At 48.9% G+C, this 12,347-nt stretch overlaps 1 protein-coding gene across 1 annotated transcript; it reads right to left on the bottom strand.

Annotated features, from left to right (window-relative positions):
* Positions 1-553: 553 nt before the first annotated feature.
* TMEM109 (transmembrane protein 109) lies at positions 554-7,783 on the bottom strand. The gene is made up of 4 exons (XM_069470084.1): positions 7,717-7,783; positions 2,319-2,563; positions 1,565-1,667; positions 554-1,088 (listed from the first exon to the last, which is right to left on the bottom strand). Exons 2-4 carry the CDS (start codon positions 2,553-2,555, stop codon positions 697-699), a joined length of 732 nt encoding a protein of 243 aa, XP_069326185.1. The 5' UTR covers positions 2,556-2,563; positions 7,717-7,783; the 3' UTR covers positions 554-696.
* Between the last annotated feature and the right edge of the window lie 4,564 nt (positions 7,784-12,347).

The following is a 12,347-nucleotide window of genomic DNA, read 5'->3' as shown; positions in this document are numbered from 1 at the left end:
TCTGAGAGCAACTGCTGTTTTCTTGACACAAAGCAGCCACAGTGCACTTTCCTACATACAGTATGGCAGGGGGCAAGCAGAGGGCCCTGCTGGCTCCGATTAAGGCACTTGTAACAGACTCAACATACACCCTCCTCCCCAGCCTCAGGGGACCCTGTTTCCCCCTCCATTATCCTCAGGTCCCATATCCCCCTCCCCACTGCTGGGCAATGAAGAGGACAGGAGCATCTTTGATGACTGAGATTTGGTGGGAGTATAGGGCTGGAGAGAAGAGCAAAACAGGAAAGGAACTGGGGACTCAGCAGAGGAGCTGGACAGGACAGGAGAGCAAGAGCATCAGGAGGAAGCTATGGCCACAGCAGAGGGGAGGCGGTTAAGTCACAGGAGACTGATGGCAGTGAGGTCGCTGAGAGCAGATGCAGAAGCCAGAGGGAGGCCCCTCCAACCTGCCCTGGCCAAGACAGGCTAGGAACAGAGAAAGGGTTAAGAGAGCCAAGCCCAGACAGAGAACCTCAGAAGACAGGGCCCTGAGGACCAGCAGTGGGAATGGGCTCTCTCTTAGAAGGGGACCAAGGCAGGGATCAAAGTTCTGAAGGTTCAGAAACAGGGCAAGAAAGGGGCAGGGCCCAGCAGGAGGGCTGTGCACCCTGAAGCAACTCAGGTCTTTGGTATGGCGAAGGCACGTGGGCATCCTGCTCACTCCTCCTCCACGCTGCGGGGCCCCTTTGCTGCTCGCCTCTGCCGCCAGCGCAGCTCCTCCACCTGGCGCTCCAGCCCTCGAACCTTGGCCTCCAGCTGGGCCCCTGAGGCCCGGGTGCCAGTGAGCCGGCTCAGCAAGGCATAGAGGGTCAGCAAGGCCAGGAGCAGCAAGGCCCGGGTGGAAGGGTCGGGCACCGACCTCACCAGGGCCACAAAGCCGGCCAGGAAGATGACAAGCTTCAGGCCCCACAGGATCCTCCCGAGCAGGGCCAGGACCAAGCCGAGGAGCAGGGACAGCAGCCAGTAGATGACGAGGGCCCCTGCTCCCCACAGCAGGAAGGTCTGGACCTGGCCAGGGCTGAGCTTCAGGTCCTCAGTGATGTGATCACCTGGAAGAGGGGAGAGGCACAGAGTCACGCAACCCAGACAAGTGGTGAGGGGAAGGAGGTGAGAACTTAAAAAGCGGAAGGTGCCAGCCCCTTGCAAAGGAATAATCTGTTCTCAGACTCAAAGAGCTAAGGGTTGGAATCTCAGCTCTGTTTCTTCTTGCTGTGGGACTCTGCTTAGGTTATTTCCTTTTGTTGAGCCACAGTATCATTTATTAAATGGAAACAATTCTACCTGCCTCACTGGGCCCTGGATAACAAGTAAATGAGATACTATAGCTCAGCACAATGTCTGATGGGATATATACAACTGGTACATGACAGTGGTAGTTCTTAGCCTGCTCTTGTGCCACATGCCTGGGGAAACCTGGAAAGTGTCAAGCAGCTTGGAGAAAAGTCTAGACCCTGACAGGGATAAACTCCCACAAACAAGAAAGTACAGGTGAGGCTTCCCGACGATCCAGTTGTACACCACTCACCATCTAGCCCCAAGGCATTCAGCAGCTGTGCTGCGATCCCAGACAGAGCAAAGAAGGCCACAGAGATGGCTGATGAGATGGCCCACATCACCTGGGACGAGGTCTGTGGAAAAAGCACGGAGTGAGATGAGCCCGTAAGTAACAATGCTGCTCTCCTTCAAGCCCAGTCACCACTGCCCAGGCAAGGCCTGCAGGAAGGTCTCCGACTTGCTTCTCAGCCAATGGTGAAGGGCCCAGGTCAGAGGTTTGGAGGCCTTGGGCCTGGCTGAGGGGGCCCTTCCACATCCACCTTCCAGTGCACAGGATGTACGACAGGCCATTTCTCCCTCCTGAACTGGAAACCAGGACATCTGGGACCTAATTCAACTGATTTGCTGGGATACTCTGAAGGAAAGAGTTGGTGTACTTGTGTGTGAACGAGGGGGGAATCATCAAATCCCTTTAGTGATCACCAAACTCTATAGTCACCAAATGACATGGTTTATAAAGATGGCTCATTTCCTAGTCTTTCTTGCAAAGAAAGGGCAGGAGCCAGGGAAAGGAGTGGAGCTAAAAGGCCCTAGGGTAGGAATCAAATGAGGAGGAGGCAAAAGGCAGGTACTATGGAGCTTCTTTTTGGTGGCACTTGGGGCTCTCTGCACCAGGGATTATGACATCAGCAAGATGCAGAGCCAACATGAGGTGGCCATTACCAACACCTCTTCTTTTATCTTTCCTCAATGTGCACAGTCATGGCAGAGACCACCTTCCTTACCTCTGACACCAGGTGCATGGTCTCTGGCCCAATCCAGGCATCCAGTGTCTCCCGCACAGACCGACCCATGTGGGTCAAGAGATCAACTGGGGCCTCCCTCTTCTGCTGGCCTGGTGGTGCAAAGTCTCGATGGGCCTGGGCCGATACTGAGTGGAGGAGGATGAGGGCCACCAGGACCATCAGGATGGCTTTGAACAGATGCCTGCTCCATGGTGGACTGCTGCCTGAGCCTGCCATGACTGGGTCTGCCAGGAGAGAAGCACAGGGTAAGCTGAGGGCCAGAACCGGTAGACACACCCACTCTCCCAGCTCTCATTGCCCTAACATCCTCCTCCACTCCTAACCCCCCAGCAAGCACCCAAGCTAAAGCTAGAAAGGGCTGTTAGCTGAGAGAGGAAGGACTGGGACTTCCAACTTAAGCTGGCCATGACCATCTAATTCCCAGTTTCCTCTTTCACATTCTTCACCACCTACATACTGATTAACCACCAAGTATTATTCAATGCCTTAGAGTGAGTAAGAAGATCTCTCTAAGGTGTATGCCAGTTATAAAAATCTGAAGGACTGTCTCTGTCTCTTAGGTGCTATGGGCATAAAAGAATTATAAAGACTCTAAGGCTTTGTCCCAAGGAGCTTATAATCTGCTTAAGATAAAGCTGATATAGAAAACAACATAAAAATAGCAGACAAGTAGGGTTACCACCATATAATGATGTAAAGAAAAGTGAGTGTCCCTTCGATAGCTCAGCTGGTAGAGCGGAGGACTGTAGCTAATTCCTCAGCAGGAGAAAAGTGCTCAGTTATGTGCCCAAACACGAATAACTGCACACATGCCATTTGCTCTGCAGGACTATCATGTGAGGTGGCTATGACCCTCCTCACCCCTATTGGTACAGATGAGAAGAAACTGAGACTCAGAAGTTAAGAATTTGCTCATGGTCCCTGGGCTAAGACATAGAAAGGCCAGGATTTGAACCCAAGCTTCTGCTTCCAAATCCCACGTTCTCCGTATCAGTTTTAGTGGGGCTACAAAACAAGAAAGAAAAAAGAAAACAAATCCCACATTCATTGGGAGTCAAGGTATCCAGTGGATCTCAACCACGGCTGCTCATTGGAATTACCCGGGATCTTCACAAAGTACTGATGTCTGTGTCCCAAGCCCAGAGGTCCTAATGTCATTTCTGGGTGTTGCCTAGGCTTAAACCTGCAAAAGCTCCCCCAGTGATTCCAATGCACAAAGTTGAGAACCACCGATACAGAATGACCTCAATTCCACACCCCCAAAGTAGGCGCTATAGTTTGAATGCCCCCCAAAACTCATGTTGAAATTTAATTGCCATTATGATAGTATTAAAAAGTGGGACCTTTAAGAGGTGATTAGGTCATGAGGATTCTTGCCTTCATGAATGGATTAATGTCATTATCTTGTGAGTGGGTTAGTTATCTCAGGAGTGGGCTCTAGATAAAAAGGATGAGTTGGGCCAACTTCTTCTATCTTTCTCTCTCTGTCTCAAGTGCTTGCTTCGGCCTTCTGACCTTCTGTCCTGGGATGACCCTCGCCTGATGCCAGCACCATGCTCTTAGATTTCCCAGCCTCCAGAACCATGAGCCTAATAAATTTCTGTCCATTATAAATTACCCAGTCTGTGGTATTGTTATAGCAGTAGAAAATAGACTAAGACAGTAGGCAAAGGCTTAAAGAAGAACCCTGAAGGAAAGATATAGTTACTAATAAAAAGCTAACATTTAGCTATTAATAGGTCTTGCCATGCACCACCTATCTCATTTAACCGTCATAACCGCCCGCCAGATAGGTATTGCTATTATTCCCTATTTTACTGATACATAAATTGAGGAAAGTTAAGTAATAAGTGGGGAAACCAGGATTTGAATCCAGGTGCATCTGACACTGGACCCCCTCACATATAACCACTCTGCTGTATCATGTCCAACTAAGTCTCAGAAGTGATTTAGAAAGTCAGACAATGAATTGTTCAAGAGCTAAAATAAACTTGGCATCTACCAATCATCTCAGTGAATTACTGGCGAAATTCACCTAATCACTTTGTGCTCTGATCTTTTCTGTAACATGATGCCACAGATAAAGAAGTTAAGATTCAACAAGTACCACCTCATCGAAGCAGGTGAGGATGAGCCAAGGAAAATGTATGCAAGTCCACCTTTTATTTGCCTCCATGCCGGAGAAATGTCAAACAGCACCAGCAAATCCCCTGTTCTCCTCCAGGCTCCGAAATGAACCTGTAGCTCCGGAGAGTTTCTATGATTCAAACCTGATGATCAGAGGCTAAGCCATGCCCCTGAGGTAAGAACAGTCAGGTTTTTGAAGTTTTGCAGTTATCTAGGCACTCGGGGAGTTGGCCAGAAATCCACAGCCATCAGGATGAAGGAGAGGGAAGAGAAGGGTGTTTCCATTCTTGCTTAGTGGGAAGGAGGAGGGTCAAAGAAAGAGTTCTAAAAATACTACATTTGGGGTACTTTCTAGCCCAGAAACAGCTGCTCTGAGCCCCTCCTGAGGCCTGAAGGGTCAAGCAGGGCTGCAAAATGCACAATTCATGTGGAAGTACCTCAGACTAGGAAAACCTTCTACTCTTTTTGGCACAAATTAAAAGCCAGATGGCTCCTGCCTGCCAGTGGTCAGAGATGAGGACAGCATAGGTCAGTTCCCGAGCTATGTGGGTCATAACCAGGTTGGGGACTTAAAGAGCAGGGTTGCTATCTTGGGTTGGATCCTGTATCCAAGGACCTCCACCAGGGGAGATCAGATGTCGTCTCCTCCACCCTAGAAGGTCAGGGTGCTGTGAGCTGCTCCTCCCACGGCAGCCTGCTGTGCTCTGTGCCAGCCTCAACTTTCAAGTGGCCACCTGCCTCAGTCAAGGGGAGCTGGGGGACCTTGAGGTAAACCCTCCACAGTGAGGCTGGCGTCACCATGCAAGCTGACCTTCCGAAGCGTACCAGAAACCAAATCTAACAGTATTTTGGACCGCACCCTTCAGAAATAACGAGTGTGGATGACTGGCTGGCTGGTTCATTTTTTCAAATTGTTTTAACAGGATTCCTTCTCATTTCTTCCAGGTTAATCCTAAGCAGTATGAACTCACTGTCATTATGCCTCCTCACTTCGGCCTAATCAAACACTTCTAATAAAGAAAGAGGCCATGGTATTCAAGAGCCAAAGCAGTCTCAACCTCCGAGAGGAGGAAGCATGTCTTAAACTTTTTCACCCCCGAATGCCTGGCTTCAGACAAATGGCAGGCACTCAACAACAACAGCTACAACAAATAATAATAATATAGATAAATTAGAATTTTGTGCGGTGCTTTATAATTTACAAAGTGCTTGTTACTTTACCATTTCATCTAACTCTTACAGCAATCTTTCAAGGTATTATTACTCTCCCCATTTCCCTATGAAAAGTATGGCTTAGAGAGGTCAAGTGACTTATCCAAGATCACAGAGCAGAATTGCAGACTTGATGCAGAACCTATGATTTCAATTTTGCCCTTTTGCTTGTCCCACACCCCACTGGCTCGGGAAGACCTGGTCTCTGCCCTCAAGGAGCTTAAAGTTCTGCCAAACATCAACAAGCTCAAAGTGGGAGGACATGCAGACTCCCATGAGGAAACCACCTACTAGGAGATGACATACCTGCCGGGCTTACAGGTCATGGATTTGTATCAAGAGGTATGAGACGACAGCAAAAGATGGGGACAAGACCTGCCATTTCTGTCCAGGTAGCTGCAATGTGGCTCAGATGGGGTCAGGAGAACCCAGGTGGGCTGGGGAAGCTGCTTTACTTACTATGATAGTGAGAAGGTACTACTGCATATGTTTAGCTATGGTTTGCTACAGGGCTAGGGTGGGGCAGTTCACACACCTCCTGCCAAGGCTGCTTCCTCCTCTTCTCTTTCCTTTGGTTAGTTTCCTTTCATGCTATGAATCACTACGTGGCAGGAGGGGCAGCTGACTTTGTGCGCTCTGCTGGACCTGACTGTTGCATCACTGCTCATAGCTGCCCCTATGGAGTAGCGGTTCTCAACACACTGCCCATCGGAACTGCCTGTGCAGCCTGTTAAACAAGGATGTCTGCCCCACCCAGAGCCACTCAAGACTCTCCCACATAGGGACTCAACCTTTTGTTTGTAAAGTTCCCCAGGAATTTCTCATGCATAACCAGACAGCTGCTGCAGATGATTAGCGACACAGGGAAAAGCCTCAAAAGTGTAGCAGTGTACAAAGAACCCCAGACTTCCCTCCCAGGTTCAACTGTGCCACAAACTAGAAGCCACTACCTTTATGCCTGTTAGTTAACCTGTCTGTGTTTCATTCTCCTCAAATGTAAAACGAGGTGAAGCCAAACTGGGTTAAAAGTTGCTGCAAAGAGTTAAGATGTTGCTGCAAGGACTTTGTAAACATCTATGGAAATACTTGCAGCACACAAATTGCTAATATACCACTCACTGAACTGTAGCATAACTTAGCAGTTTATCAGCCTGCCTCCCCCATTAGACTGACAGCCTCCTGGTCAGACTTGACATCTAACTTTTCTTGGGATCCCCAGAGAGTAGCACAGAACGATGACTAATAAATGCTTGTGAAATGAATATTAGAAGATCCGTCAAGAAGCGGCGAGGGTAGAAATGGAGAGACATGGAGAGGTGGGGAGGGAAGTTATTTTAACAGTTGATCCAAATATACAGAAGCCACCTGCGAAGCACAGCTGAGTCGAAATGAAGAGCCTAAACAGGACGAAGTCGCCACTGCAGAGAATGAAGTCAGAGGACTGGCAGGTCCAGGGCAACCACCGCTAACCGCTCCCCCCGCCCACAGCTGCTGCTCAGCAACTGTTTGGGGGGCAGGGCAATGGCAAAGGGGCAGCCGCGCCGCGCCCTCCCAGGGCCCAACCTCCCGGAGACAGGGTGTCAGTGGCATGTGCTATTTCGAACAGTGCGTCCTCTGCCAAGAGCTGTAGGGTGGCGTCGCTGGCAAGAGAGGTGCTGCGATCCACGAGTTCGGGGTACCCCGAGGGACTCAAACTGAGGCTGCAGGAGGCTGGGCCGTGGGGCGGGGGGCGGGGGCGAAGGGGCGCCGGCCTCGTCCCCTAGTCTGACAGCCACTGCGCCTCCTCTGGACTCACCCTCCGGCGCTCCAACACTTCTTCACGGAAATGCACGCCTCCCGGATGACCTATTAACGACGCCCCCGGTTGCATAGCAACGAGAATCCGGGTCTGCACTATGTTTCGCCCGCCACGCGACGTCGGACCCTTCCCCACTCGGGCTCCCCCGGCCTCACGGCTCCTCCCTGGCCCGGCCCGCAGCGGCAGCCGCCTCCCCGTGCTACGTGCTGCCCGCCAGTCCCGGTCTCGGTCCGCACTCACCGGCTCCGGTCGCCGCTATCCTTCACGTGCGACTTCACTAAAACGCGCCACCAAACCCGCGCCTCAACTGCGGGGCGTTGGTTTATAGTCTGCGCGTGCGCAAGGCGGGATGTGCTCGGAGACAGCCGGCTTGGCTCCCAGACCGAGCCGGTCCATGTGCGCATGCGCTCTGCCTCACCCGCGACGTTTCTTATCCCCGAGCGTTCCCACCGAGAGAAGAATGGGCTCGGAAGTTCCCGCTGGGAACGGAAGTCTCCGGCAGAAAAGAGGAAATAAGTGACTCTATCTGGGCTGTAGGGTAGGTAAACTAGATCTGTAAAATCGGGGTCGAAGCTAATCCGCCTCTTCAACCGCTTGGCATTTTGGGCAATGTAGTTCTCGAGCTACAAAGCACCTCCTCCTCCTCCCCCATCCTGGGGCTTTGTGGGAAATGTAGTTCTGACGGGCGCTCCAGAGCACCTGGTCTTTTGACAAACTTTTCGCGCTCAAAAGGCACAAATGGAAAACGTGTTAGAAGAGCAGTTAAAGGCACGCAGCGCTGGGAGAATGCATCCGCTCCCTCACAGAGCAAATCCACACCTGAAGTCTGCAGATGGTTCCCAACTGTTAGCTCAGAATTTTAGAGAAGGAAGGGAACCAACCCCCACACCCCATTTCTATCACAAAGGCAGCATTGTGAAGGGGATGGACCAGGGATTTGGATGAAGTGAACTCTTGCCTGCTTTGTGATCCCGGGCACGTCACTTCTTTTCTCTGGACCTTAGTTGCTTGACTTTCAAAACTATAAAGTACCTAAAAATACCACTTCACAGTTGGTGTGAAGTTTCAAGGAAGTAACAAGAGTGAACTTTTTTTTTTTTTTAAATCCAAGTTGCTGTCGAGAGTGTTTTTATCACCACCATTAGCTGCCATAGGACAGTTCCCCTTTGAGGTTAAAACCCCTTCCTCAAACCCAACCCTCTGAAATGTAACTCTTCACCTGCCCCCTGAGTCAGCCTTCTAATTCTGTCGCCTTAGACTGCACACTCAAGTGGCTCCCAATTTGTCACTTCACCCAGTTGTTTCTTCCCAACAAATGTTTCTCAGACTCATCCGTCTTCATCTGGGCCCTTGTCACTTCCTGCCTCTCAGCTAAGAGTCTTTATTCTAGAACGGGCTCTGGTGGCATCCTGAACCTCACTTTCCAGCTTTTCTAACAGTCAACTTCACATTTGCTTGTGAGATCAGATCGTGCTGATTTGTAGGATTACCAGTCTCAGGTTGCAGCCTTTCCTGGGCAAGAAATGTAACTTTTATTTTTCTATGACAAATTGATTTTTTTTCGACTCTCTTCCATTTGAGTGGTAGAAACAATCTCGGACAGTTCAGGGTTCCTCCCACCTTGAATTTCAGTTTTGGAGAATTAACATAGGGCCAAAAAGAAGTAGGGGGAGTTCATCTAATCTTCAGTGTCAGTTGTTTGAGCTGGCAACTCCGGAGACTCTCATTATCCTGCCTAATATTCTGTCACTTGTCCACACAGGTTACCACTGAATCTACCTGGGAAATGGAGCTGCTTCTGGGGGGTTGGCCACTGTGTCCCCATGCTTCCCAAGCAGCAACAGCAGCCTAGGCCTGGGGGAGCAAGGCATAGAGTTCCTTCCTCAGCAACCCACCAACACTTATGCATCCATCCCTCTCCCCCAAGTCTCCTGTTTACTGCAAAATCATCCTGAATCCTTTCTAGTCCCTGTAGAGATGGCTTTTGAAACTGAAAAGCCTTAAAGGGACTGCCTTTTTCATGCATTCTGCTGTCATAGCCATAAGTTCCCCAATAGAGAGACAGCTCCAGTTTTGCTCATTGTGGTATCACCAATGCCTGGCACACAGTGGGTACTCAGTAAAGATTTGTCCAGTAATTAATTACTGGATCTCCCTCCTTCTATTCTGTCCCACCCCAACCAATCCAGCAAGTGTCTTCCAGAGGGAACTCTGACAAGTGGTTCCATAGCTCAAATGCAATCAAATGCTGCCACCCCCATCAGGTCTACCCTGGGGTTCAAGGCTCCACCTAAACAGACCCATTTTATTTCCTACCACACATCCAAGTATAGTACTTGAGAAGTTCCTGATGTGTGCAGGCTCTGTGTGGCACTCTTAGATCTGAGAGCAAGAGTAACCAGAACAACTATGGTTCCTGCCATCGTGAAGTTTACAGTCTAGCAGAAAACAGACATCAAACAGATACTTATAAGTAAATAATCAAATAACTACAGTTATTCAAAGTGGCTTGGAGGGAATTACAGGGTCCTTTGGGGACCAAACCTCAGTCAGGGGTCAAGGAAAGGCTAACAACGTTTAAGGTGAAACGGAAGTTTATACATTGAGGGGTTGGAAGGGAAGGGGAGAAAGGGAGAGAGCTGAGGAAAGTGTTCCAGGCAGAAGTTCTGGAGCCAGCCAGAGTGGGTATGTTTGAAGAATTGAAAGGCCAGTGTGGCTGGAGAGGTCAGCATGGGGCAGACATGGGGGCAAGCTTCTCCCCCCTCCTCGCCTCCACCAGAAACTCTCTCCTTCATTCCTGGTCTCAGGACTGACTCCTTTCCTTTGTCGGGGCTCAGAGAACAGTACCCCAAAGTACCATGCTTTGGCATGCCCAGCACTTTTGAATGAAAGGAAATTGGAAGGCATTCCATCTGCCTCAGAATCAAAGAGCAGCTAACCTCTTGTGCCTCCCACTCAAGTGCAGGGAAGGAAAGGGTTTTCTCTGCAAGTTCCCTTATCTGGCTGAGAAAATTTCTTTCAGAAGAACTACAGTTGTCTTAAAACCCCCTCCCTAGGAATGTCATCAAATAACCAGGAAAGGTTAACCGCTGGAGACGAAAAGACTAAAAGTTGCTACCAGGTCCAAACAGACTTTTCATGTATTCTTCTGAAGGCAGCTCCAAGAGATTACCTGAGAGACTTTCTCTATATACTAAGACATCCTTTGTTCATGGTGTAGTTCTGCCCCTCACCTTGTTGCCACTTCCCCCAGCATTCAGAGGAACTTTGTCCCAGGCCATTGTCTGTTCTTTGGGCTCATTTTCCCTAAAAAATCATTTACTACTCTTCAAAATTGGCTACATTCCCCCATCTCCCTCTCCCCTATGAAGAAGATGCTATTGAAGCTTCAGCCATCTGACTCTTCTTTTTTTTTTTTCCCCTGACTCTTCTTTGAGTCTCATATTTTGTATGACTCCTGTGCACACTTGCATGTTGATAAATTTGTGTGCCTTTTCTCTCTTCAATCTGTCTATTGTCAGGTCATTTCAGTGAACTTTCAGAGGGTGGAGAGGAAGCTTTCCTTTTGCCCCTACTCCCTCATTCAGGTCTCAGCAAATATGTCACCTCCTCAGAGATGCACCCCCTGAACACTGTGCCTAAAGTGGTCATCCCTCTAACCCCAAGCACTCCCTAGTTATCTTACTCTGATTTGTTTTATTCATAGCACTTACCACTCTCTGGAATTTTCTTATGTGTTGTTTGTGTCCTCCCAGTAGAATGCAAGCTCCAAGAGAGTAGAAACCTTGTCTTTGTTGTTCGACTTTTTTATCTCCAGTTATCAGAACAGGGCCTGGCACATAGGTGGCACCCAATCAATATTTGTTGGATGAATGAAAAGCCTGGGGAGTAGCGTGAATAGATTTTTCATTGAAAGTAGATCACTGGCTGTTCTGTGGAAAGTGGATCAGGAGGTGGTCAGGCTGGAAGCAAGAGGACTTAATTAGGATGCTACTTTATTGGTGCAGGGGAGTGATGTCCTTTTTGTATGTTAACTCTTCACAACAACTCTGTGAGTTAGTTCTAGCCTTGTTATCACTCCTCCATTTTACATATGAGGAGATTAAAGCATAGAAATGTTCATCCAGTGAACTATCTGGGTCGAGCTGGGCTTTGAGCACAGAGTCTAACTTCAGAAGCCATGCTCTTGGCTACTACACCATCCTGCCCTTGGTACCTATAACTTTTAATTTTCTCTCCAAGCCTTTGCTTATGCTGTTTCTCTTCCTGGAATGCTCTTCATTCTCCTTATCCTCTATCTGAATATTGCCCACCTGTCAAAGTCCAGCTCATTCACACATCTTCAGTAAAGGAGACTTCACTGACCACACTTGTCCATCCTGCTCTTTTGTCTGGATATATTATAGACCACACCACATGTTATCTGCATGATTCCTGAGAGTCTCTTATCTTATAGATATTCACAAAGAATCATATACTGAGCTGGAAGGGACCTAGAAGACATTAAATGAAATTTATAAAGGCCATTGGTTTGGACTGAGCTTCTGTACTAGGCCCAACAGACCAAACCAAAATGGAGTTAATTCTCTGAGGCTCCACGCCACCACGCCAAAACCAAGATCTTTATATGACCTGAGAAATCAGGGGGGAGAGAGATAGTAGCCAAATCCCCCAAAAGGCCGGTTGTAGTCAGCATGAGACTCCCTACATCCCCTCCACTTTAACCTTTACAAGAGAAGGAACTTTGAAATGACCAATCCGCTTTTTGTTTTCTGTTCCGCTTTCCTCAGCTCTTTTCTGTCTAGAAAACCAACCTCCTCTGCTCAGCTCATCAAAACACTCATTCTATTTAATAGAACGGGTGTTGCCTG

The sequence above is a fragment of the Eulemur rufifrons genome, chromosome 6 (assembly GCF_041146395.1).
Source record: "Eulemur rufifrons isolate Redbay chromosome 6, OSU_ERuf_1, whole genome shotgun sequence".
NCBI lineage: Eukaryota > Metazoa > Chordata > Mammalia > Primates > Lemuridae > Eulemur > Eulemur rufifrons.
Note: the sequence above shows the minus strand (reverse complement) of the source record. Positions and strands in the feature narration are given on the sequence as shown.

Coding starts and splice junctions, on each gene's coding strand:
- TMEM109 (XM_069470084.1), bottom strand. CDS start 2,555: ATGGCAGGCTCAGGCAGCAGTCCACCATGGAGCAGGCATCTGTTCAAA. Junction 1,668..2,318: donor CCATGCACCTGGTGTCAGAG/GTAAGGAAGGTG, acceptor CTTTTTCCACAG/ACCTCGTCCCAGGTGATGTG. Junction 1,089..1,564: donor GAATGCCTTGGGGCTAGATG/GTGAGTGGTGTA, acceptor CCCCTCTTCCAG/GTGATCACATCACTGAGGAC.